The 23,732-nt window shown below is 42.6% G+C and overlaps 2 protein-coding genes across 6 annotated transcripts; both read left to right on the top strand.

Annotated features, from left to right (window-relative positions):
• Positions 1–994: 994 nt before the first annotated feature.
• On the top strand, positions 995–4,764 carry LOC125748721 (zinc transporter ZIP1-like). 2 transcript variants are annotated; one of them, XM_049025223.1, is made up of 5 exons: positions 995–1,248; positions 2,331–2,609; positions 3,162–3,292; positions 3,961–4,073; positions 4,164–4,764. In XM_049025223.1, the coding sequence occupies exons 2-5, from the start codon at positions 2,417–2,419 to the stop codon at positions 4,684–4,686; spliced, it is 960 nt and encodes a 319-aa protein (XP_048881180.1). In that variant the 5' UTR covers positions 995–1,248; positions 2,331–2,416; the 3' UTR covers positions 4,687–4,764. The 2 variants fall into 2 exon arrangements, with proteins under 2 accessions (XP_048881180.1, XP_048881179.1); XM_049025222.1 differs by having other exon boundaries at positions 999–1,248; positions 3,961–4,764.
• A 1,051-nt stretch (positions 4,765–5,815) lies between these two features.
• Positions 5,816–23,496, top strand: LOC125748571 (CREB-regulated transcription coactivator 2). Of its 4 annotated transcripts, XM_049024859.1 has the most exons (15): positions 5,816–6,025; positions 8,737–8,838; positions 10,611–10,724; positions 11,340–11,401; positions 12,351–12,419; positions 12,786–12,886; positions 13,532–13,558; positions 13,758–13,837; positions 14,191–14,240; positions 14,602–14,834; positions 16,942–17,399; positions 18,420–18,881; positions 19,155–19,235; positions 19,402–19,612; positions 19,770–23,496. In XM_049024859.1, the coding sequence occupies exons 1-15, from the start codon at positions 5,858–5,860 to the stop codon at positions 19,970–19,972; spliced, it is 2,421 nt and encodes an 806-aa protein (XP_048880816.1). In that variant the 5' UTR covers positions 5,816–5,857; the 3' UTR covers positions 19,973–23,496. The 4 variants fall into 4 exon arrangements, with proteins under 4 accessions (XP_048880816.1, XP_048880818.1, XP_048880817.1 ...); XM_049024861.1 differs by lacking the exon at positions 12,351–12,419; XM_049024860.1 differs by lacking the exon at positions 13,532–13,558.
• The last annotated feature ends 236 nt before the right edge of the window (positions 23,497–23,732 follow it).

Raw genomic sequence — 23,732 nt, 5'->3', positions numbered from 1 at the left:
GTCATTGTTGACACACCACAGCACACAACAACGAAATGCATCCTCTGCATTTAACCCACATGTCACATGGTGACATAGCAGGGGGCAGCTAATTCAGCTCCCAGAGAGCAGTGCTTGCTATTAAAATAGCAAAAAGAACCAGATTACAATAAAACTTCCTTGCAGGATATTTGAAGCCATCTATTGGGTTGGATGCACTTTTCTATTAACTGTCTTTAAAAGTTACTGGCCTTGCGTTTCTTGCTTTCAAGGCAACTGATGAGTATAATTTTCATTTTGTTCATTTATTCTTCACATTTGTCATTTAAATGAGCTTTTATTGGTGTTAAATTGTGTCTGTGAAGATGTCACTGTTATACCACCTTGGATACATTATGTAGAAATAACTCTAGATGTGAACAAACCCGAAGAATACGTTTTGACTCGGGTTGTGAACTGAAAATAGTTACTGTAATTCATAGAAAGTAATGGACGGAGCTGTAGCAGTGTAGCCTCAGTGGTGAAGGGGTTGGCAGAAGTAGTACGGTGGTAGTATAGATGTTTGTTTGTTGTATAACATCATCATTATTGACAGAGACTAGGCCTGTCAAGGGGCTGGTAAGCTGGGCTGTCAATCTACTCCATGGACCAGTTGCCCACAGCTCTGCATCATGTTATACTCTCATCATGCCTATGTGCACCCTTAGCGTTTGGCTTGATATCAGACCAAGGTTAATGTGCTTCTTCAGCAACCACTGGACGGAAGTTCATCTGGGGATCCGAGAACTAGATAACTGATGAACTTTTATGCTTTTCCCATATTGGTGCTCTTCGTTATCAAAGAACGAGTACAAAACATGTCAAATGCCATTTTTTTCCAAGACTACGGAAAGTAATATAGGTCTATAAGTAGTTTTGCTATCTGTTAAGATCTTTGAAAGTCCCCTCTGCACATTTTAGCGCATACATAAAGCAAACTCGCTGATAATAAGTACTTACAAGCCAAAATGGTGGATTGTATAAAGTTAGTGTCACGTTACAAACCCTCCTACAATTTTGGAGTTTTGCGCCAATCGGGTGACGAGTTGCAGAGATGCATTATGATTGAGTCTGAGACTCAAGGCGCGCCGGATCCTGCGGATTTACGGGAGGTATAGAGCACATTCTTTGTGGGAATAGCGACGTTCGCAAATTGAGAAACTGTTGAAACCGTCAGATCAGTCCTTTCGGTCCATCACCGCTTTGCCTAGATGGACGAAGACAAACACGGTAATTCAGCCCACTAACCATAACATCTAATGTTATGAAAACTTTTAACTTGTTTTTGTTAATGATTGACCTCTAAATACTTTAAACAGTATATTCCTTTAGACCTTTTTTCCGTTGTTTTGTGTAGAACGTTGTTCTATATGTACGCGTTATGGCATATTGTTGATTTGCAGACAACTGCATATCTATATTTACAGTATTATCTGTATCTTATTGAACTTTTCATATGAAAAGGAATCGACTTAATAAAATATCTAATAAATATGAGCATAATCTTCCGGATTATACCCACCCTTGTTTGAGTATAGTAACGGGAAGGAAATACCCTTGCGTCAATGTTCCGAGAAGTTATAGTCAGAAGTTGGATTCGATTCAGAATTCAGATCTAACTTGAACAGCTGTATTAGAACATGTTAAATCGTTCAATAAAGATTTCGGTTAAATATAATTCACTTTTCTATGCTTTACCACAACATCTCCGTTTATCAGATCTATCCCCTTTTATGACATGTGCTCGTGAGTTTGTCGTATTGTAGGCAACGTTAGTGGTCCATTAAACAATAATTATCAATCGTATGTCAGCTTGTAACTTCAGCGTAGCTATTACGATTGTGCGATAAGCAATGGATTTGCGTGTTTATATTCTGTGATGGGTAAGATCTTGATTATGAACATCGAAACACAATAATTTGTGTTGCCGCATGTTTGAAGACGTGGTCCGTACTTTGCATAGTACAGTTTAACGCTCATAAATTAGTACTTAATAACTCATTTGCGGTAAAGTGATAAATGCTAAGCCCAAATGTGTCGTTAGTAGAAACTTAATAAATATAATGTTGTTACCTGAAATATAGAACTTTTGCTGCTACTTCTTAAAACCAACCCATTAATATCTGTACATCGTGTTACATTTGTTTATTTTACTTGTGTTTTCTCATTAATATAAGAAAATGGAAATGCAGGAATGTGTTTTTTCATCCGTGATTTGGTTATTTTTCGTATGCCGTTACACTTTTCAAAACAAAGATCTTAAAGAAAACATAAAATGTAGTATTCGGCATTTTTTTTTATTTTTGTTCCAGGAAGTGTTGACGTTTGATTCGCGAAGGGCATCTCTGGCAGGGTGCCTAATTCTGACGAGAGGGTGAGATACGAATTTCGGGTAAAAATGACATGGATGCATGCTGAATCACAAAAAAGCTCCACAGCTTTCGAGTCCGGAATGGATACCACCTTGGGCACGAGGTCCGGGCTGGAAATTAAACTGGTGTCACTCTTCGTGCTGCTGTTCATGACACTTGTAAGTGGCTGCTCTGCCTTGTGCATCATCAGAGGAAGAGGGAGGTGTAACACACACCCAGGTAAGACTGCAACACTAAGACGATCGGTATTAATCGTCATCCACCGGTTTTCCATACCCATATTCGGGATCACGGGGGTCCGGAGACTATCTCAGGAGTGAATAAGCGTATATATACGTATTTCTGCTGCCTCGTGCCCATTGTTTCCGGGATAGGCTCCGGACCCCCCGCGACCCAATAGGATAAGCGGTTTGGAAAATGGATGGATGGATGGATACGTATTTCTGCGGAACATAGCTTCCTTTTCGAATAACGAGTCTTCTGATTTTTTTTCCCGTTTTTTAGTTAGTGCTATAGAATATGTGAGCCATTCAGCAGTCACACTCATATACACATATATTGTAGTCATACTCAAAGTGCAAAAAAACTTTTCAATTCCTTTCAAGGGTATGAATTTTAGGCCTGCTGCACACATGCAAAGTTAACTCACGTAACATCTAACGTCTGTTTATTTGCGTTGGAAGAGAACAGAATGTCTCTTGTCATTGTACACAAAAGGTACAGCATGTTTGAATTAGTTTATCTGACAAAACGGTGTGATTTACTACTCAGAGACACGCTGCAAGGTGCTAAGTTTGGCGAGCTGCTTTGCGGGTGGCGTGTTTCTGGCCACCTGCCTGCTGGACCTGGTTCCTGACTACCTGGTGGCGATCAACAAGGCCTTTAGCAACCTTGGGATCACAGTAAGGAGTTGGGCAGAAGCACAGTACTGTTCTCTCTCTCTCTCTCTCTCATACACACACACACACAGGCAGTCCCCAGGTTTAGAACGTGTTCCGTTCCCTAAATCGGTCTTTAAGTCAAATTTTTATGCAAGTTGGAAAAATAATAGTGTAGTACACAAGAATAAGAATATTATACAGAAATAATAAAACTACATATGGTACTGTACTGTGTGCTGAGCTGACGAACCGCTGAAGCCACGCAGTGTTTTCTGGAGTATCACAAAGTAATGCGTACATTTCTTATTCATAACCATTGTCTTTAACCAAGATTTTTAATATAATAGGCTTTATGGCATTTTGTTCGTAAGTACAAATTGTCTGCAAGTCAAACATTCTTAACCCGGTGACTGCCTGTATATATGCAATTTTTTTGTATATATTTGCTACACTTTCCAATCTTGCAATGTGGAAAATTCTGCAGTTCCTTTCGCTTGCTGCAAAATCAGCTGCATTTGGTTAGTTTCCAAATTATCATGCAGTAGTTTGCATTGTAATGATTGTTTGAAGAACAAGTCTTGCTTGTCTTACTTCATACATTGGAAATGTTACCAGTTCAGTATGTGCCGGATACTTGTGAGTGTTAGATAGTTCTGTGTTCTTCTCACACTGGAATTCTGTTCACCCAGTTGCAGTTCCCACTACCTGAATTCATCCTGGCCATGGGCTTTTTCCTGGTTCTGGTGATGGAACAAATTGTCCTGGTCTTCAGGGACAAAACAGGTGGCTTCACAGGAGAGAGGCAAGCCTTATTGATAGATCCAAGTATCCAATCACACGACAAAAATGGCTTGGGCCAAAATCACCTGCATTCTCCCTTTGCTCATGCCAGGGATGAACCAGACAGAATAAGACATCCTAGCAGGGAAGGAGTCCACCTCCACGTTGATTTCAACTCTCACTCGGCCATCCGTTCTTTCATCCTGGTGTTCTCGCTTTCCCTGCATTCTGTGTTTGAGGGGCTGGCAGTCGGACTTCAACAGGATAAGCAGCAGATTCTGGAAATCTGTTTGGCTTTGTTGCTTCACAAGAGCGTCATCTCCTTTAGCCTGGCACTCAAACTCACCCAGGGTCACCTTCGCCAGGCTGCAGTTGCCGGCTGTCTGCTGCTGTTCTCTGCAATGTCGCCACTGGGCATCGGACTGGGCATTGCTCTCACTGAGACCCAGTCCACCCCTCAACACCAGCTTGCACGTTCCACCTTGGACGGTCTGGCTGCCGGCACCTTTATATACATCACATTCATGGAGATCTTGCCTCACGAGCTGGGCTCCTCACAGAACCGCGTACCCAAACTGGCTCTGCTTCTCACTGGTTTTGCAGTGGTCACTGGTTTCCTGTTCATAAAGATATAGTGCCTTACCAAAACTGTCTTATCCTTTGTTTTTCTGAAGGGAAAACTGTGTCATAACAAATAAATTTGTGTACAAGAACATGCTGTGTTCACAGAACTTCTCCTTCAAAGGAAAATAATATCATCACATACCATGACAAAATATTGGATTTAATATATGTGTAAGTTTAGAATCTCCTTGCTTTACTGCATAAAAAGCACCTTCTTGAAATGTATATCCAAAACAAATAGGTTTATCAACTGCAATTTAAGTATTTGTAGCATTCAGTATTTTCCTTCTATTTCTAGACAATAGTTCTCCATCTAGGATGGCTCAGTATGTCGGACTATAGACATACAGCTCCAGGTTGACTTTGGTAGGTGAATTTCTGTTCCAAATGTGTCATTATGTCTGTTTCTGCCCTGGGATGGGATGACATCCCATGTCTTACTTGCTCACCACTACCCTGTCATGAAAAATGGATTATATTCAAATTAAAAGAAAAGTGGATCAAACAAATACATTTCCCCCAAATTATATTTTTCTTTAGAATAAAAAACATAAAATAGCACATTCAGGGGCTCATTGCAGCAAAGCAAGAGCATAAAGTTAGTTTAACAGGGAACTACTTTAAGCTGAACATTTCATAAAGTTTTACGATCCATGTTTACGTAGTGTACTCATATGTGGCAACTTGTATTTGTACTTCCAAACATTACTGTAGCGAGTTAGTATATTAATTTCCGTATTACGGTGTTAATTAATATTAAAGCTTTTGGCAATAAAGTCAAAAAAGCACATACAAAATTCAACATATTCAAGCATTCGAAATATCCCTTCTGTATTTTTGAATCATGAATCGTGCAGTTATGCACACACTGCTTAACTAGTTCGGCGATCAACGTTGTGTTTACAACTGAAGTGGAAGGGATCGTGTTACTTTTACACGCGTCACAAGCCTGCAGTCCGCAGGGGTTAATGGGACTTGTAGTTTAACGCAACAACTGACCTTTGACTGCACAAACTACAGCTCGTGTTATGTGAAAACTACACGTCCCACATTTCGACTTGGGCAGCAGTCCAGAATGCCCCCCCTTCCTCCCTCCCCCGCCCCCCTCCCTCTCCGCTGCCCTATTGCCCCTCCCCGTCTGCCTTCCTCCCACCAAGTCAGATCAGTTCACTTAAGTAAAAGATGTCTGCGGCGGGTACGGGTGCAGGCGGTTGCGGACCCGGTCCGGGTGCTGGTCCTGGGGCCTCAAATCCCAGGAAGTTTAGTGAAAAGATAGCCCTGCACACCCAACGGCAAGCCGAGGAGACGGCCGCCTTTCAAGAGGTCATGATGGACATCACCTCCACACGGGTAAGAGGAGCAGGGAGGTGTGGGGAGACTCCCGAGTATACACAGGCCTTTCTGGGTAGGTACCCGCAGAGGTACCGACGGACTTAAAAGTAAGGAGAGGTACGCCTCGCCAACTTGCCAGGTAATGCGACTTTTTGTGGTGAGAGGGGGCTCGTTAGCAGATACGTGCTCGGCTGAGGATGCTTGCTGAGGTGACTTGACGGCTAGTTTGGGTTTAGTTGGTACTGGACAAGCGGCGCGCTCGAGTGGCTGTTACACAAGTTTAAATTTGTTTTTAAAACAGATTCCTGTAGTAAACGCCGTAGTTAAACCGCGTCAGTGACTGCAAAGTGACACATCCGGAATGTCACGACGCCACTTCGCTAACTAGCGGGACCGAGCCGGCTCAGTAATTAACTTTAGTCCCGGCGCGCTCCAGCACTAACCGCCGCCGTCCGTCTGCTAGCTCACGAGCCTCATTTTGGGTCAAGTCCGTCTTTTAAAATCGAGCAGGCGACGCGTAACCCGGTAGATTCCCGCTAGCCGCTCAGCGTCTCGCCTCCTTTCGGCGGCTGGCGTCGCTGAATATGTCAAAACAGTCGCGGCCCGTCGGCTTGAACGTTGCCGACGGAAACTTCTGACGGATGCCTGGTAAAGTCGGCTAGCGCGTTAGCCGCGTTAGCTTGGCGGAGGATGCAGCGCGCTCGGCGCCGTTTATAACTATCCGAATAGACTGGCTGTCTAAGGTGTGCGGTTGAGTTTAGCATATTTTCTCAGTGCCTATTTGCCTTTTTGGCGTGCTCGTATTTACGTTTGATGCTGCGGGCAATCGAAGGGTAGCGCCCCCCTGTCGCCGTACCGAACGCTCACGGCGGCCGAACTGCCGAAAAAGTGACACATCTGATGAGTGACAACTCGTAGCCGCTCGTCGCTTAACTCAGTGGAAGCTCTGCAGTTTTGAATAGAGATGCACTGGCACAGTGTAGTGACGACGGGCCGTCCGGTAGCACTCGGCGACAGTGATTGCTTTTGCAAGTTCATTAGACTATTAAAACAAAAATGTGCATGGAAATGATGCCGTTGTTTAAAGACTACATTTGCATCAATCGCAGTAAATCGCACCGCCTGGAGCAGGACCGTATTTCTCGTAATCGCTCTTCCCCAATGCATGCTTGCATTCACCGTATTACTTCTAGGCTCTATTTTCTGCACGTCCGTTTGGCTGCCTGACTGCCCCTTTCATTGTGGGTTATGGGTCTTTTAAGTGGGTTGTGGTGGGTAAGATAAATTTAAGGTTCGCTGGGTATGAGCAGTGTTGTCGTCGTATGAGGCCTGTCTTAAAATTCAAGAAAGAGTAGAGGAAATTACTTTTGTACTGGTTGACGGATATCAGAACTATTGGGATGAATGCATCGCAGCTGCGGTTTTTGTCAATCGTTGAGGTTGTATCTCTGGCTTAGAGTATGTCCGGTGTATGTGGAAACTAGGAACCGATATCTGAAATTCCATCAGTAAGGAAAAGCATAATGTTTTACGTGTAGTAAAAATAATTGTGGTCCGGATTTGTGAAGCTGGAATTTAAGTAGGTAATTACGTGCCTATTTCCTGTGAAGTCACTTGTTGAAAGGCTGCGTTTGAAAATCCCCGAACGGTGATTTATTTATTTTTTTGTTATATTTTCAAAATTCCCCGATGGTATACCAACAAGCTCACTATCGAGTGTTTTTCTACACGTTATACTTTATCTGCTACCCCAGCAATTAATCATCTGTGGATGATGGTGATACATATCGTTTGTTAGGCAAAATGCTTTCGTAGCCAAACGTAATTCACCTGTATACATTCGCTTTTCAAGGAAGAGCATCTGTGAGTTGTATCGCACAGCAACACTTTCGATAACAACAGTTCCATTAAGAAAGGAGAACTCCTGCTTGTCTCAGTTGCTTTTGCATCGTCAGTCAGGCCTAGGTTGTATGTATATTTAGAACCCAGTAGTATCTCTGCTTTGCATTGAATGCTTGCATGCATTTCATAGAAAAATCTGTTGTATATAATTTATTGTTGTGGAGGAGGGGGTGATTTATTTATTTTGTGCATATGCAGCCCCATAGTTGTGATTTTAGTGACATATAATTTGCATACAGTCCAGAAGTATTTCAGTAATGTCATGTCGACAGGTATTTTTAATCCAACTTGCTTTAAGTTTCAGCACATTTTTTCCCTTCCCAAACACTCAAATTTCATATTATCAATGTCCTGTTTGGCTCAGAAGTCTGCAGTTGAACTCAGTTTTTGTCCAAATACCACCGAGCCGTAAAGATTTTACTAATCCTTGTTATCACATATTGTGGCGATTCCACAGTGCTCATCAGTCATAATTTTTTGTCCATCTACCCCTACTAAATTTTCATTTATGAGACGAGGCATGATATATCAAATCTGTACTTGCTTATTTACTCAATGCAGATAAACCAAGATTATTGTTAGCCTTCAATTCACAGTAAATTCAGTTTATCCAGATTTCAGTTACTGAAATCTGATGTACAGCTTGTTCAGATCAAATTAAAGGGCTCAACTGAAACAAACTCCAGCACTCACAGCGGACGCCGAAGAGCAAGACTGAGAAGTCTGATATCTAACAGGAATTAGATTCAGACTTTATCTATCTTCTGTCCTGCTAAATGACATGGGGGGAGACCAGCTGTGAAGTGATTTTGTGTTTTTCCTGCCAGATTCAAGCCCAGAAAGTGCGCTTGGCACGGACGCAGGGTCCGTATTATGGAGGTTCACTGCCAAATGTCAACCAGATTGGGAGAAATCCTTCTGATTTCCAGGTAAGGCTGAAGCACCCAGTCTGAATGTTCGCCTGTGATGTGTGTTGATATTTACTCTTCTGGTTAAGTCTTTGACACTGTCCATGTCACAAGAATGAATATACAGTATGCATATTATTAAATATGTCACTAATGTTTCTGTAATGTGTATCTAGTGCACAATTGTTTCCCATTCTGCCATGTTTACCTTCGTTATTTCACTCTGACCCTTTTGACCTTGCCTAGAGCATCTGTGTGAGTTTATGGTCCCGGCACTGCAGGTTCCTGCCTAGGGGGTACTATAAGGAGGTGTACAACTACTGTAAGAATGCAGATCTGCCCTTATCCTGCTTTTGCAATGGCTTGTATTATTTAGGTGTACGAAAGTACTTTTCAAGCCATACGAATGTGTGCAGACAGTATCTTGGCAACAAGGTTTGAAATGAAATAAAGTGATTCTTTTCCATTTGTGCAAGTATAGGTATGAGTAGATGGACATTCATTGGTTTTCGGAGTCCTTGGAGCATTTTTCTGGGTTAAGAGCCTTCAAGGCCCATAAAGTGATGCGACTACTCTGCCAACCATGGGATTTTAATGCTGTCAGTCGTAATTGTATCAGTACTAAAGGACTGCAATAAATTCTGTCTCCTAAGACTAAGGGTACATTATACCTTCCTAGATTCTACTGTCTCTCCAGTGTCCAGTCAAGGATGACCCAGTTGAGGGATGTCATTTTGACCTCCGAAGTTTAAGTGCTGAGTTTAGAGAAATGATACATTTTTCAATACGATAGAAAAAGCCACTGGACTAGGTTAAAAATCAGGAAGTGAGTCTCCCCGTGTGCACCAGTGAAAGTGTCGACTTGAATCCTAAGGAGTTGCTGGGTGGCAGGTATCTGTAAGCATACAGATGCCCCCCACAAATGGGCAAACATAAGGGATTCAGATTATTCCAGGCTGGTATACACGGTTGTGTAGGCTAACAGAACCTGGCATTTTAGTAACATTTCATTGTTTTTGTTTACATTTTAGATTGACTTCATGCGAACTCTGCGTCTTTGAAAGTTTGTCTTTTTTTGTTATGGTTTAAGGGAGTAGTCTAGCAGTTTTTTTTTTTACCAATACAAATTGGATTTTCTACATACTCAAATTGTTTAGATAAGAGAATTGATTCGTACTTAAGTGAATAATCAACAAAATACTTTTGGCAGAAAGCCTTTATTTAGCAACAGTGGATACTTTAAGCAGGACATGGTGCCCAGTGGCAGGTCTCTGTGGTGCTTTGTCCTCAAACAGTCCCTTGGCCTGAAAATGAAACGATAACGTGCCACGTCTTCATCAGCAGCCTTCTTGAAATCCCTGATAAACAAAGATTTTTAGTGGCATAACAGTTTGTCTGATTCTTAATACCTTGCAGTAAAGTTTTTGTTTGCTGTAACTATTGAACTTGTATAGGTTAGACTTATAAAGCAAAGCAAGGTTATATATGTGACCCATCACCACGAAATGAGTCTTATGGGTGAAATTCTACCAGTGCGACTTAAGACTCATTTCGTGGCGACGGGTCATGTATATTCAGTCATAACTCCGAAAAGTTTTCAGGTAGACTTTCGTTATTTTATAATATACTTTTACATTTAATTTTTATTGGATGTATCTTAATACTAAATGCATACTTTTATGTACATTGCCTCAATTTTTTTTTTAATGTAGCCATTTTTGGTGTCTTCTCATTTTGACAATGTTGTGTCATTTGTCTAAGGCGTTTCTCCGATTTGTCGTTCTCTGTCTCAGGGTTCGTTCCACTCCAACCTGGACTCCATTCGCTCCACGCGACACCACGGCCTGGTGGAGCGCGTACAGAGGGATAGGAGGTTCATCTCCCCGGTCCGCCCCTACAGGAGACAAGTATCCTCACTATCGTGACGTTGCATGGCACGCCCCCTGCTGTCAGTCACAAGTATTTCCTATTCTCCTTCAAAGGCTGAAACCAATCATGTGTCCAACACTAAACTCCCAAAGTTGCATATCGGTTAAGTGGATTTGGCGGGTGCTTCTGTATGCAGGGATTTAATTCACCATTTACTTTGTATTATTTTACCAGCTCACTGAACCTTGAGGGCGACTCGTTTGGGTCCCAGCATTGGATTTTTGGCTCTAGATTCACATTGTCAGTGTTTAGTGCTTTGTCAGACATTGTCATTGTGTAACTACTCGGAGGGGAAACCCAGCAGGAAATGTGAATACTTCTGATTTGGTAACTTCTAGCTATAGTATAAATCTTTGCCACGTTAGGAAATTTGCAATTTTGTAAGCACAGATATTGCTGCGTTTGTATTTATGCTTCATGCAATGCTTAAATTTTGCAAAAGTTGCATGTAATTAAAGGTGAAGATTGCTTGGAGCTGGATTCATGTTATGCTTTGTAGACGAGTTTAGATGGAATTTCTGGGAGTGAGGCTGCTGTGTTTGGCGTGTTGTGAGCGTGTGTTGTGAACTCTGCCTTAACTAGTGCCTCCTCAGACCGACAGCTCCCAGTACAACTCACCATATTTATCCCCGCCCCCAGATCCCAGCTGGAGAAGGTAATGGCCACCAGGCACATGTGCAGCCCCACGCAGGCCTGTTTACAGCTTGGCAGCTCACCTCTAACTGCAGCTTATGTGCCTCTCTGAGCTGTGCCTTTTAATGACTCATAGTCATTAGATTAATACAAGGCAGATGTTTTATTTTATCCGTCTTTTATTTATTTATTTTATATAGCTGATTCCTTTTAGGTATTTTTTTATTATTTCCTTCTGTCCTTGCATTGCATTTTCATTGGTCTTCACTGAACTTACCTTTTGGAATAAAGGACCTTCAAGCAGCTACTTTTTGATAATTTTATTAGTTAGCATTTGCGCAAAGAGCAAATGTCACACTTTTTTTTTTTTTTTTTTTTAACTCCCTTTCGTGGTTCTTGTTTTCTGTTTTTTATGACGAGTTTAATACTTAGTCGTTAGGATTGCTATTAAAATATTTAAATCCAAATGTCTGATTAAGGTCTGCAAAATGATTTTGTATTAAAGGTCTCCGTTTTTTTTTTTAAAGTGAGGCAGACCATTGAACTGGTGTATTACTACAGATCTGCATTCTGGTATCTCACTGATCTTCTGGTTCTCTTGTACTAATCCTACCTGTGGCACTTGGCAAGATTTCTGTACTTTTTGCTGATGTTGACTGGCGGCTGTTGCCCAGAACTTCTCCGGAAAGAGAAGTTGGGCTTTACTGCATCATTTCATGCAGAAACAAATGGCGGAAACCTTAATTTTGGATTTTTGTCCGGGTATTCCGGTTTCCCCAACATGGCACATTAACAACAATAATACGAGGCAAAGCTAAGAAGACTATCAGCTTTGGGTTGTGCTTTTGGGCACTTCCTCTCCCTCTTCTTCTTCTGCTATCTCTGCTCCCAATCTTTTTTTTTTTTTTTTTTTGGCTCCCATCAGATCTTTCGATTTGGAATTAATGGTAATTTTTCTGTCAATAATGAAGGAACTGGTCAAGCAACTTCCCCCTGGACAAAAGCCAGTTGTTCCAACTCCCAACCACAGCCCTTAACAGGTGAATTTAAGCATCCTTTATCCTTTGCAAAGGCTTTCTTGCGGTCCCCACCGTCCTCTTGCATTTTGGAATCACCCAGCAAATGACACCGAAGATTCTAAAGGACCTGGGTCACGCTTATGTCGTAAGCTTAGGGTGATTAGTGAGAGTGCTTGATGTTTGGCTGTTTCTGAAGACAGAAGATGTACATTGTAATCCAAGCGTGTAGCCCTGCTGTTAAGGTAGAACTGCTTTGACATGTTTGCTCTGAAAATGTTTTTCATATGAAGGAAATTTGCTCCTCCTTTGTTTTATTTTGATGATAATGCTGTTCTCCTCTTCGTTATCTTTTCCACCTCCTCTCCCCATATCTGCTGTTCTCCACAGAACAAACTCAGACTCTGCTTTGCACACCAGTGTCATGAATCCCAGCACAGGGGAAAATTTGAGTTCTGGACATGGCTTAACTGCCCCGAACAGGCGCAGCGGTAAGTTTAGCGAATAGCTCTGTGAACATTTCAGAGTTCGCATGCTACAGTGGCAGTATTTTTTTGATGACTGGTGTATTTAAATGGAAATTAGATGTTTTACTGTATTTTATTTCACAATAAACTTTATAATAAAGTTTTTACTGTGTGTGTGTGTGTGTGTGTGTGTGTGTGTGTGTGTGTGTGTGTGTGTGTGTGTGTGTGTGTGTGTGTGTGTGTGTGTGTGTGTGTGTGTGTGTGTGTGTGTGTGTGTCTTGTGATGGATTGGCACCCCATCCAGCATGCTTCCCTGCCTTGCGAGCTGTACCTGTTGACATTGGCTGCCAGTCCCCCATGATCTTATCCTGGATAAGTGATTGGATCATGGAGGAATTGCTTCATTAAGCTCTGGACTGTTATTTGTTAAGAACAAAATCTCATTTAGGATCTTAGAGTTGGTTTGTCTGCCAGACGGCCTCTTCAGAAGAAATCCTTTTAGTGTTTTCTTTAGTTCTCTTGATCTCCAGTAGAAACAGGCAGCCACTCTCTGAAGTATGTGTATTGTCACTGTCCTTTAACATCGAGTTGGACAATCTGAACCTTTTTTTCAAGGGTCTTTGGTCTTCTGATGGGGGTCGTGTCCCCCTTTTTGTTTTCCTATTCTAGGCTTGACTGAAAGTGAGGGACGAAAGAGTGAGTGCTCTCTTTTTCACTCCACAGCAGTCGTAAACTTGGCTATAGCTGTCATGAGCACCGTAAATGCTCAGATAAACACACCTCTACACTGTCAACTGAAGCTCATTAACTTTTAAGTACTCTCTTTTGGTTTGTAGTGGTGCAGGACTGGAAATCGTTTAGCTTTTTCACCAGTTTGATCCTGTCCTCCTCCTAGTGTTCCCCTTTCCTGTGCCGCCCATTGAGGAGAACATGGTAGATGAAGGGAAGCTGCTTAAGCCTTGGGATACCAAGAAGGTACCATTCTATTCTTTAGAAGCCATGATGGTGCAGTAATTGTAAATTACGTTGCATGTTATGTTTTAGTAGCTCCATAAATTCGGTAATATTGCTTCAATGCTTCATTGCCTGTTTTATGTGAGTGGTTGGGGCATTTGAGCCCATATATAAAAGGTCACGGGTTCAAGTCCTGTGGCTGTCAGTAATCATATCAGCGCCAGGCCCTTAAACCTGGTTATCACTGCTGTCCGTCCCTCGCTTGTACAGCGCTTTGGATAAAAGCACATGCTAAGTAAATGAATGTAATGTGAAGTACTTCCGGCGGAGAGCCTTTTCTGGGTTTGCGTTTTAATCTCTGCTTCTGTCCACAGTTACCTTTGCTTTCCTCAAGACCCAAATCCTGTGAAGTTCCTGGTATCAAGTAAGTCAACATGTGAATTCTGAAATGAGAATAATTCTTTATTGCGGCAATGTTTAGGATGAACGAAATCATTTGACACTGATTCTGGGTTCTCTTTTGAGGTATTTTATTAAATGTATCACTACCACTACATAATTTGGATTTGCATAAAAAATAATAAATGAGTGAAATGTATTCACACCTAAAGTAACCTTTTAAGGATGGCTCGTAACCTGATTCTGTTCATATTCTATCACTATCAGTGTACACTACTGCCCTTGTCTCTATATTTGTTCTAATGCTAATTCACTGCCCATTACAGTTCACTGCCTCTGCCTTCTGTGCCTCTCCTGACTCTCTATCTCCCCCTGTGTTTTCCCAGTGTTTTTCCTTCCCCGGATCAGCAGTCCTGTGCCTCCCACATTCCCTCCGGCCTGAACACGGGAGGCTCCTTGCCAGACCTGACCAGCCTGCACTTCCCTTCACCCCTGCCTACTCCCCTGGACCCGGATGAGCCTTGCTATACGTCACTGAGCGGGGGCAGCAGCACCGGCAATCTGGCCAACACCCTCACTCAACTGGGGATAACGACAGGCAACGCCTTCCACTTGCAAGGTAGATTGTTTCTGTGCTTCTCCTTACTGCCAGGACCAGTAATTAAAAACGTAAATCTAGGAGGAAAAAATAACTGCTTGTAGGACCGTTACAATTATTTCATAAGCCTGATCATGATCATTTGAACTGAATTTTTTACATAATTGTTAGAATCCTCTCCATTCATCAGTATAAAAATAGCTGGATGAGACGAAACCGTCGCTGCTTCCACATCTACCGTGTAATTTTTGGCTGGCGCTCGTTTAATGACATCATCTCACTGCATTTCTGGGCCGATGCATATACCACCTGCTCGATTTGTACCTCGCATGTCTACACACGCGCAGTGTTACGGCAGATTTTACGACGGTGCCCGATTTCTTTCACTACTTCAGTTTAATTTTACCGGCTGCTTGTGAACGATCTACCAACCAAGCCCAGCCCGATGTCCACTAGCCCAGAATATAACCCAGATGTTTCGATGTTGGGTTCTTTGTGTTGTGGAATGATCATATGTGTCCCTGACTCCTGTCACTATTTTGCTCCAGCAAAGTCAGTATATTATGTCAATAGGACAAAGAACTACAGGAATGTTTGTTACTTTTCCATTTATTTCTGATCCCAATGTTTTGGTGTAATATAAACAGGTGCACATAACTGGTACACAAGTATGTGTTTGCCATAAAGCGATACGTACGGGCATTTCTTCTTGTAGCAAGGCAATTGCATACGTATTATGTGTATTCAAGCTGTTATGACAAGGAATTATAATGCATTTGTACATTTGCTGATCAGTTTCTGAAGTCAACTGAATCATTAACACTAAGGGTCCGTATCATGTTTCACTAAGCTGGATTGCCCGATAACTTGTAAGATACCCTAGCTGTAAATGGATTTTATCTTCATTGTCTTGTATTTACCCTGGACTACCTTAATTCCAATAAGTTATTCGGCTTAGTTTATTGTAAATGTAGGCAATATGATTTGTGGTAAAATGGCAGGATGAACGGTGCACCCGTGCAAGGTAAAATCGAGCAGATAGTATATGTTGGGAAAAGTCAAGACCCACTATTTATCTTGACACTTAACTTCTTCACATTTAACTGAAGCGAACTGGGACCTGCTTGAAACTAGTGTTTTTTTCGCGGCATGGCTTATGTACGCATCGGTCCCTGTATACCAGTGGAAAAGTGCAGCACTAAGAAAGTGCCCATTTCATAGGGCTATGATGTCGGGCTGCACAGCACAAACGGGCTACGCTATCCCACAAGGTCACTGGAGTTGCAAACGGAATAATAGAACATTACCCACTTTGAACATTATCACAAATTTTTGTCAAGATGCCAGAGAAAGTTTCTGTACAAATTTAAGTAGAAAACAGTGTCCAGTTATATAAGTTGACTTGTTTTTTTTCCCCTTTTAAAAACTGTTGAAAAATTTTCACTTTCATGCTATGTCATTGGTAAACATCTGGTTTTGGCAGTATGTTCAAGTGCATGCATGCATACTGCTCTCCTGCATGCATACAGTATGCACTACATTAACAGTCAAGTAGTAGGCTTTTAACCAAATTCAGTACCTACTGTGTAAGGATGCAATTTCGGACGCACCCTTAGACTGAGGCTTGCTTAGGCTGTTGAAGATACTGAGAGAATTCAGAAGTATTGTCATGTCCCTGAGTTTTTACACCTTACTGCTGGACCCTTATAGCTTCCACGCTTCTATTTGGTGATCGTCCCCAAATAAGTGGCGCAGATTTTGAAAGCCATGGAGTGAAGTAAATGACGGCCATAGGGATTAATTAAATTGAAAATGAATTAAGCAGTTTGGCCTCATGTGTGTTTGTTGTATTGCAGTAGGACGTGTATTCAATGAACGTGAGCACTGCACTCGTTTAAAGCGCAGCCCATAATTAGTGGCTGTATAAATTCTCTTTTACCTCTGCCCCTCTTATAATAATTATTATAATTATGTTCTGCAGCCAAATGTACAGCTTCAGACTGGAAATAAAAATCCTTTCCAGTGACCTGCAGAGTTTATGGCATTCCCAAGTGGTTCTGTGATGTTTTGGGGGGTCCCGGACGCACTGACAGTGAGCTCTGTGTGTTTTTGTCTCTCCTCTGCTCAGGTCTCTCAGCATCCATGCAGGGACCCCTGAACACCCAATCTCTCCAGTCCTCGCTTAGCAACCCTAACATCCAATCGTCTCTGAGCAGCCACTCCTTCCCCGCGTGTCTGAGCCCTGCCTCCCTGCATTCGTCGCTTAGCAACCCATCGCTGCAGTCGTCCCTCAGCTCATCTCCATCGCTGCCACCCTCCCTCAATAACTCGTCCCTTGGCGGCAAATCCCTGCAGCCATCGGCCGGTAACCTTGGTTACGGCGGGGGCGGGGTGGGCGTGCCCAGTTCCTGCGCTTCCTCCTACCCCCCGCTACTGGCTGGCCAAGGGCAGCCGCGGCTCTGCACGTCGCCCAGGAGGCGGGCACAGCTCAGCCCGCTCATCCTGCCTGGCAGTGCGGATGCCCGTCGGCACCATTCGAAGCAGTTTTCGCCCACCGTATCTCCCACGCTGTCCTCCATAACGCAGGTAAAACCGGGGGATGAATGCCATGAAGCCCCCTTGGCCAATGCCATTATACTGATCCCAATCAGAATCAGGTTTATAGCCCAAGTATTTTCACATAAAAATGCAAAAAAGGATTTTATAAGTGATTGGTCGATCGTCTGATCACACGATTAATCAGTTGTTTGGGCCAAAACATATAGTTTAAAGAGAGAAAATGCTTTATTTAAAAATGCATTTAGATATGTTTTAAGTCAGTCGTAATTAAAACTTAGCACAGTGTTGAGAATCTCTGGTTAAAATGGCAAATTGGCTTTCTGGTTGTGTTGGCATGCCAAGTGAGCCTGGTTACTGACTTTGCAAGATTAAAGTAATTCCACGTTTTTGATGTTTTGGTCTTGCGTTGACCCTGCACAGTCGGGCCTGCTGTATCTGCCATACTTAGCTCGCTACTGACTTTATATAACACCAACATTTAATGTTTGCTAGGTGTTATATATGATTTATGCAGGAAACTGCAAAAATGCAACTAATCTTGCAAAATTTGTTGTCGGCTATTTCGATTGCGTTTTATCAAAGTTAAGTTAGTTGTTACCTTAATTGCAGGGAATTTCTCTGGTTGTCAGTGGCTCTCATACATACAATAGATGCATGCATAGTTATGACAATGCTCAAATAATGCAACACGTACAATGTATATGACCTTACAAATCAAAACATTTGCATTAATGTGGTAATGGGGTGGGGTTACAATGCAGCTGAGGGGTGGTATCTCATGTATTCTGACTGAATTTCAGAGACTGAGTGGCTCCACATCTAGGCCGTTGTTGCATCTAGTTTGGCTCCAGGGCTGAAATGTCCTTCTGCTGCTTGGTTTATTTTCTCCGCCTGGTTTCCTTTTCTGGTCCTTTTGGGAATAGAGTCCAAACTTCATGGCGGAGTTTTGCCGGAGGACATGCAGTCCCTTTTCCTGTCCTCCGGCGGCGGTCTGCATTCTCCCCGTTTCGGGATTCATGTCACTGACACTCCCGGTTGTCACCGCAGGGTGTCCCGCTCGACACCAGCAAGCTTCCCATGGACCAGCGGCTGCCGCCCTATTCCTACAGCCCGGCCCAGCAGCCCCAAACAGCCCCATCTGCGCCCCATCAATCTCTACCCAAGACCGGTCCGGCAGGGCAGCCGGCGCCGCAGCACCAGCAGTTGAACCACCAACAGCTTCAAGCACAAGCCCAGACGCAGCTGCACGGTCAGAACCTGCCAAATCCGCAGAAGACCCACAGTGCTCCTGGTGCGCAGATGCAGCAGCTGCAGAGGCCGGCTGCGCCGATGCAGGCCAAGGGCCAGAATCCCTTAGACATCCAGGGTCAGAACTGTCAGCACATGCAGCAGGACCTGCAGGATGCGCAGACGCGCAGCGGCTCGGACCAGCAGGGGCAGTCGCAGCAGAGCCTTTCTCAGCTCCAGCAGATGAATCACCAGCTAGTCAGTGACATGGGCGCATGCAGCGTGAGTATCCCCATCCTCCTCCTGGTTACTGTCACTCAGAACCACAGCTAGGGTCAACACTGTAGAGCAGAAAGCAAGGTGCTGCTAGAGATTTTGGGCCCTATGAAAGCATATCATATTAGCCCTCCAACCGAGACCAATCCAATTATGTTCTACACTTTACTCTACTACCTGTCACTCAGGGACCTTTGGAATCGTCCTTTTGTGGGTTTTTGGATGAGTCCCTAAGGTCTTCTGTTTTTTATTTATTTTCTTTTACTCTCCTATCTGTAGGATGCCTCTTTATTAAACTCTCTTCTTGATGACCCCTGTTTGGACCTCCATCTTGCAGCTAGACAAGCCCTTTCTCAGCAGGTAGGTCCCAAAGCTCAGCGAGGCGTGCTTGATTCACCCATGCAGTAGACCCAGGAATGCGGGAGATGAGTCGTTCAAACCTCGTCTTCATTTACATTTCAGATTTTGCAGTCTTATTGCTGTTTGCTTCTGAGTCACGGTAGCTTTTGTGTTTTCTTGTTTGCAGTTCAACATGGAGCCTCAGGTGGAAAGCTTGTCCTTCAACCACAGTTTGGGATCAGGACCCCCGGCAAGCAAAACTCACGAGGGGTCCTTCCTTGACCAGGTGTCCCTGGACTTCCAGGACTCAGGTGACCAGCAGCTTCTCAACAGCCAGAACCAGACCCAGAGCTTCGGCGGTATGGAACGACACGGCGTGCCTAACATCATTCTGACCGGTGAGCTGGGTTTAGGCTTTTGATGGGACTGTTGTGGAATCGAAGGCTGTAATGTCGCATATACTGTGAATTAAAAAATTAGTTGATTTTAAAATATGGTGAATGACACTACCTGGTCGTGTAAGTAGTAATAAATATAGTCTCACTTTAACTTCAGGCGACTCCCCAACTGGCCTTTCCAAAGAGATCACCAGCGCTCTGTCAGGAGTTCCAGGCTTTGAGTTGGACTCCTTTTCCTTGGATGACCCCCTGCGGATAGTCCCTATGTCACTCGAGGGCCTGGGCATCCTGTCTGACGCGGACCTCATGCTTTCCGACCCTTCTGTGGAGGACTCCTTCCGCTCTGATCGCCTCAAGTAGACTGGCGTTGGAAGGGTTTAATGAGACCTGGGTGAGCTGGGAGCGTCTCTTGGAGCCGGGCATGATGGGCTTGGGTGAAATGTGTTCTGTCGTCGTCAGAAATCGGGCATTTCTATGGAAACGATCGAAACGATCTAATCATGGGACCAACGCTTCCCTGTCCAAGAAATACGGTCACTTGTTCTTATGTCGATTTAAATATGAACATTTAAGCATTGTGGTAAGACTGCAACTGCATGTTAAGAAATGCACTTACAAAAAAATGTAACAGACCTGAATACGGAGCCATGTTATTGTCGCTTTTGTTTATATTGCTAACAATCTGTTTACCTGGCTGTTGTAATTGACGTGTTTCATTCCAGATTAGTAGATTGTCATTCTTCGAGTAATACTTTACACGCTCTTGGGGGTATTTTTGTTTTGAAGATGAAAGTACACCTGAGATTGAACCTAGTACTATATATGTCACCCGCTTATGCGTTTGGGGGGGCGGGGGGGGTCCTACATCCACATATTTTCTCCTACTTTCATTTCCTCTAACTACAACCAGATGTTGGCCGGTTTTGATAGTTAGCAGCTGTACCAAAATATAGGATTAAAACGATCATGAAAAGGGTCAAAAGCGTTCGGTATTGACAAGGGTGTGAGGGCGTGCTTGTTTACCCATGTTTAGGAGGGTTTAGTTAGTCTCTCCATATTTTTACAGACCAAATTATCTAGCCCCATTTCTTAACTTCTGAAGGTCAGCATGACACATTCCTGAGGCTTTTATTTGATTATTGCTGTTTATTTGGGGGGAAAAAATGTTTAATGTTCTGTAATGCACTTCTTGTAATATTTCTGTAATATTTACAAATTAATAGCACCTTTCCTGTTTGAACAATGGCTGGTTACACAGGTTCTTGTACAAGCACAGTTCAGACTTCTGAGCAGTTGCATATGGTGCGACGCCTTTGGCTACTTTTCAGAATCGACTCCGGCTGTAAAAATAACTGCATCTGACTGCTTGCCTTTCACTGTACAGTCAGGCTGCCTGACTGTCAGTCCCGAAGGACTGGAGTTCTGCTGGATTCATTGCAGTGTGCTTTGCTTTCCCCCCACAAGTACCCAGGTAACATGTCACCCAGGTCTCAAGGCATAGGCTGCTCTGTGGCAGTGCTTCTCAACCCTGTCCTCAGAGACCCCCCAGACAGTCCAGTTTCTTGCTCGCTCCTAGCTCTCAATACACCTGCAATAGGTATTCGGTGTTCTTGATTGGCTGGGAGCTGGGAGGAAGCAAAAATGTGGACTGTCTGGGGGATCTCCGAGGAATTATTTGTGAAACACTACTCTGTGAGAATCTAGTCATTGGATTATAGTGAATCCGCCTGAAAATGTAGCGCGTGCCTGCATGGTCAATAGTGAGTGAAATGGTGCTTAAAAACCATAGTCTTATAGGTCATTTCATGAGTGAAATTCAGGTAACAAAAGTAATTAATTCTAATATTTTTAAATGCATGTTGAGGTGGGATCTCGGGTGTGGTTTTGAAATGGTTTAAACAGTGATTACATCCCCCCCCCCCTCACTTGCAGGTGTTTCACCTGGTTAATCTAGATTGTAGGGCATATTTTAAAATGCAAAATAGAGCTAATAAAGTTTTATTTTTTTAAGAGTTAAATACATGTATAAAAACTAATGAAAAACATTGCCTAACGCAGGGGATCAGTGTGAAGATATCTGCCAAAGCAACACGTCATAAAGCAAAAGTCCTTTTGTTTTAAAGCTGGGGTTCAACCGTTTATGTTGTGTGCATGCGCGTTCGTGTGATGCCTTAGCACTTTTTTTTTAAAGGAAACTTTGTAATCTAGCACTATGCAGCCCGTCTGTGGGGGGTGGGGGGGTTAATGTAAGTGTTAAGGGTGTCCCTTATCATGGGGAATAAGCTCCGCTTCAAAGGGTTTTATTATTGAATAGTCTGTCCCATGCTAAACAATGATGAAAGGTGACACTCGCACCGCATGGCTGTCACCCTCATGTGCCACTTTACTGTGATTCCTTCAAATGTTCTCCCCACATCCCCAGACTGTATCAATGTTTTATTTTTTAGCTTAAAGAAATTGTGTTAACTCTACGTAAGTCTTAACAGTGCCTACCGTGTAGGTAATGTGGTCTTTAAGAATGAACCTGTGTGTTTGATACATAGTGGTGATGGCATGAAATAGTCCAGTGAGTTCAGGCAGAACATGCAGGCATTAGTTTGTGGTGACGATCCAGATTGTCTTAACTTGCATGGTCAATCAGTGCTCTTGGTCCCTCGCAATAGCCAAAGTATCTTTGCTCAGTAACTTGGCATGAGTGCTCTGCCCTATAGAAATTGTTACTGATAAAATTGTGTTGATAAAATGCATCTGTATGTGTTTTTTTTTTTTTTTTTTTTTACCATACTTAGAAGCAGCCTGCCTGTTTGAGAGATTTAAGTACATGAAATTAAAATGACTGGAGCAGAGAGAGATGGCCAGGTGCAGTACGAAGCTGTTTGCTGCTGCAGTGGTCAAGCCTCAATAAAGAAAATTCCATTTTTATGAAATAGGAGGAAAGAAGTATTTATGCTTAAGGGTCTAGCGCTGGAAGCTGGCCAAAGATTACATAATTTACAAATGTATTTACACCTTTTGTGAGAGGAAAAGCTCTATGTAGGAAAGATCCATCAGTATGCATTTGGCAGGTGCTTCATTTGCTTCAGAAAATATTTCATTACGGACAGACGTGAGCGCCATATTACTACGATACCTTTGGATATTAAGCAAAACTGTCTCTTACTGCATGATGTCAACAGTCTACTTGTTTTACATTCTATACCATTATAAGAATATCAGCTGTTTAACAGCTGCTTTGGTCATTCAGCACTGTAACTTAATTGCAGGGTTACTACTATAGAATTGATTCGAAATGCGTAATGGTATGAACTCAAAGTCTAAAGCAAAACCGTTAAAGCCATATTAAGATTTGTGGAGTGTGAGTTAAGGTGAATCAGGGAGTTTGTACGTGTTAAATAGATGCAATAGTAACGTATGACGGTTATGCTTTACGTTCCCTCGAAAAAATTCAAACAAGAATGAATTTCACTTGTCTGCAATTTTTGACGTGTTACCCTGTACTGCAATAGCGTTGCATTCAATTTTGTTCTCTTTCCAGTAGGGGTAGCTGTTGAGCAGCAAAAAAAAAATGTGATTAATGGGGACTGTGTAAAATAACGGCCATATATAAATACGAATTTGTTTTTTCTTATCAGTGCTATTGATTGCAGTTGTTTTAATATGTATTAATGTGTATTTTAAATTTTTTGCTTTGTGGTGGTGGTTAAAATGCAAAAAAAACCCTAAAATATTTGCTTCAGTGAAATGCTTTTTACATTTTTATGGCTATCACCAGGGACACAATGTTGTAAATAATATTATACTTTAGGTGCTTCTTAAACCTAACAAAATTTTTTTAAAGACTGTATATTCACAATATTTTACAAGAAAATAAAAAGGGAGATAAAAAAAAATGTGTGCGCATTTTTAATGGTCAACTTCCCACTTTCAGTTGTTGGAACACACTTTGAAGTATGGAAACATTAAACCTTCCTGGGACAGCTGTAAATGGGGTGCAACAGCTGCAAACACTCCTCGGACTTTTCGGCAAGCGGTGTCATAAATAAAAAACGAGGCGCCATTTTTAAAATTATATTTATCCTCTTCAACCCCAGGATGTGACTTGGACAGTTACTTATCTGAT

This window comes from Brienomyrus brachyistius, chromosome 9 (assembly GCF_023856365.1).
Source record: "Brienomyrus brachyistius isolate T26 chromosome 9, BBRACH_0.4, whole genome shotgun sequence".
NCBI classification, from domain to species: Eukaryota; Metazoa; Chordata; class Actinopteri; order Osteoglossiformes; family Mormyridae; genus Brienomyrus; species Brienomyrus brachyistius.
Note: the sequence above shows the minus strand (reverse complement) of the source record. Positions and strands in the feature narration are given on the sequence as shown.

Bases quoted from the DNA above. Each gene is read 5' to 3' on its own strand.
- LOC125748721 (XM_049025222.1), top strand. From the start codon at position 2,417: ATGACATGGATGCATGCTGAATCACAAAAAAGCTCCACAGCTTTCGAG. The intron at 2,610-3,161 runs GTAAGACTGCAA...TTTACTACTCAG, and splicing joins GAGGTGTAACACACACCCAG to AGACACGCTGCAAGGTGCTA. The intron at 3,293-3,960 runs GTAAGGAGTTGG...CTGTTCACCCAG, and splicing joins TTAGCAACCTTGGGATCACA to TTGCAGTTCCCACTACCTGA.
- LOC125748571 (XM_049024859.1), top strand. From the start codon at position 5,858: ATGTCTGCGGCGGGTACGGGTGCAGGCGGTTGCGGACCCGGTCCGGGT. The intron at 14,241-14,601 runs GTAAGTCAACAT...GTGTTTTCCCAG, and splicing joins TGTGAAGTTCCTGGTATCAA to TGTTTTTCCTTCCCCGGATC. The intron at 19,613-19,769 runs GTGAGCTGGGTT...CTTTAACTTCAG, and splicing joins GCCTAACATCATTCTGACCG to GCGACTCCCCAACTGGCCTT.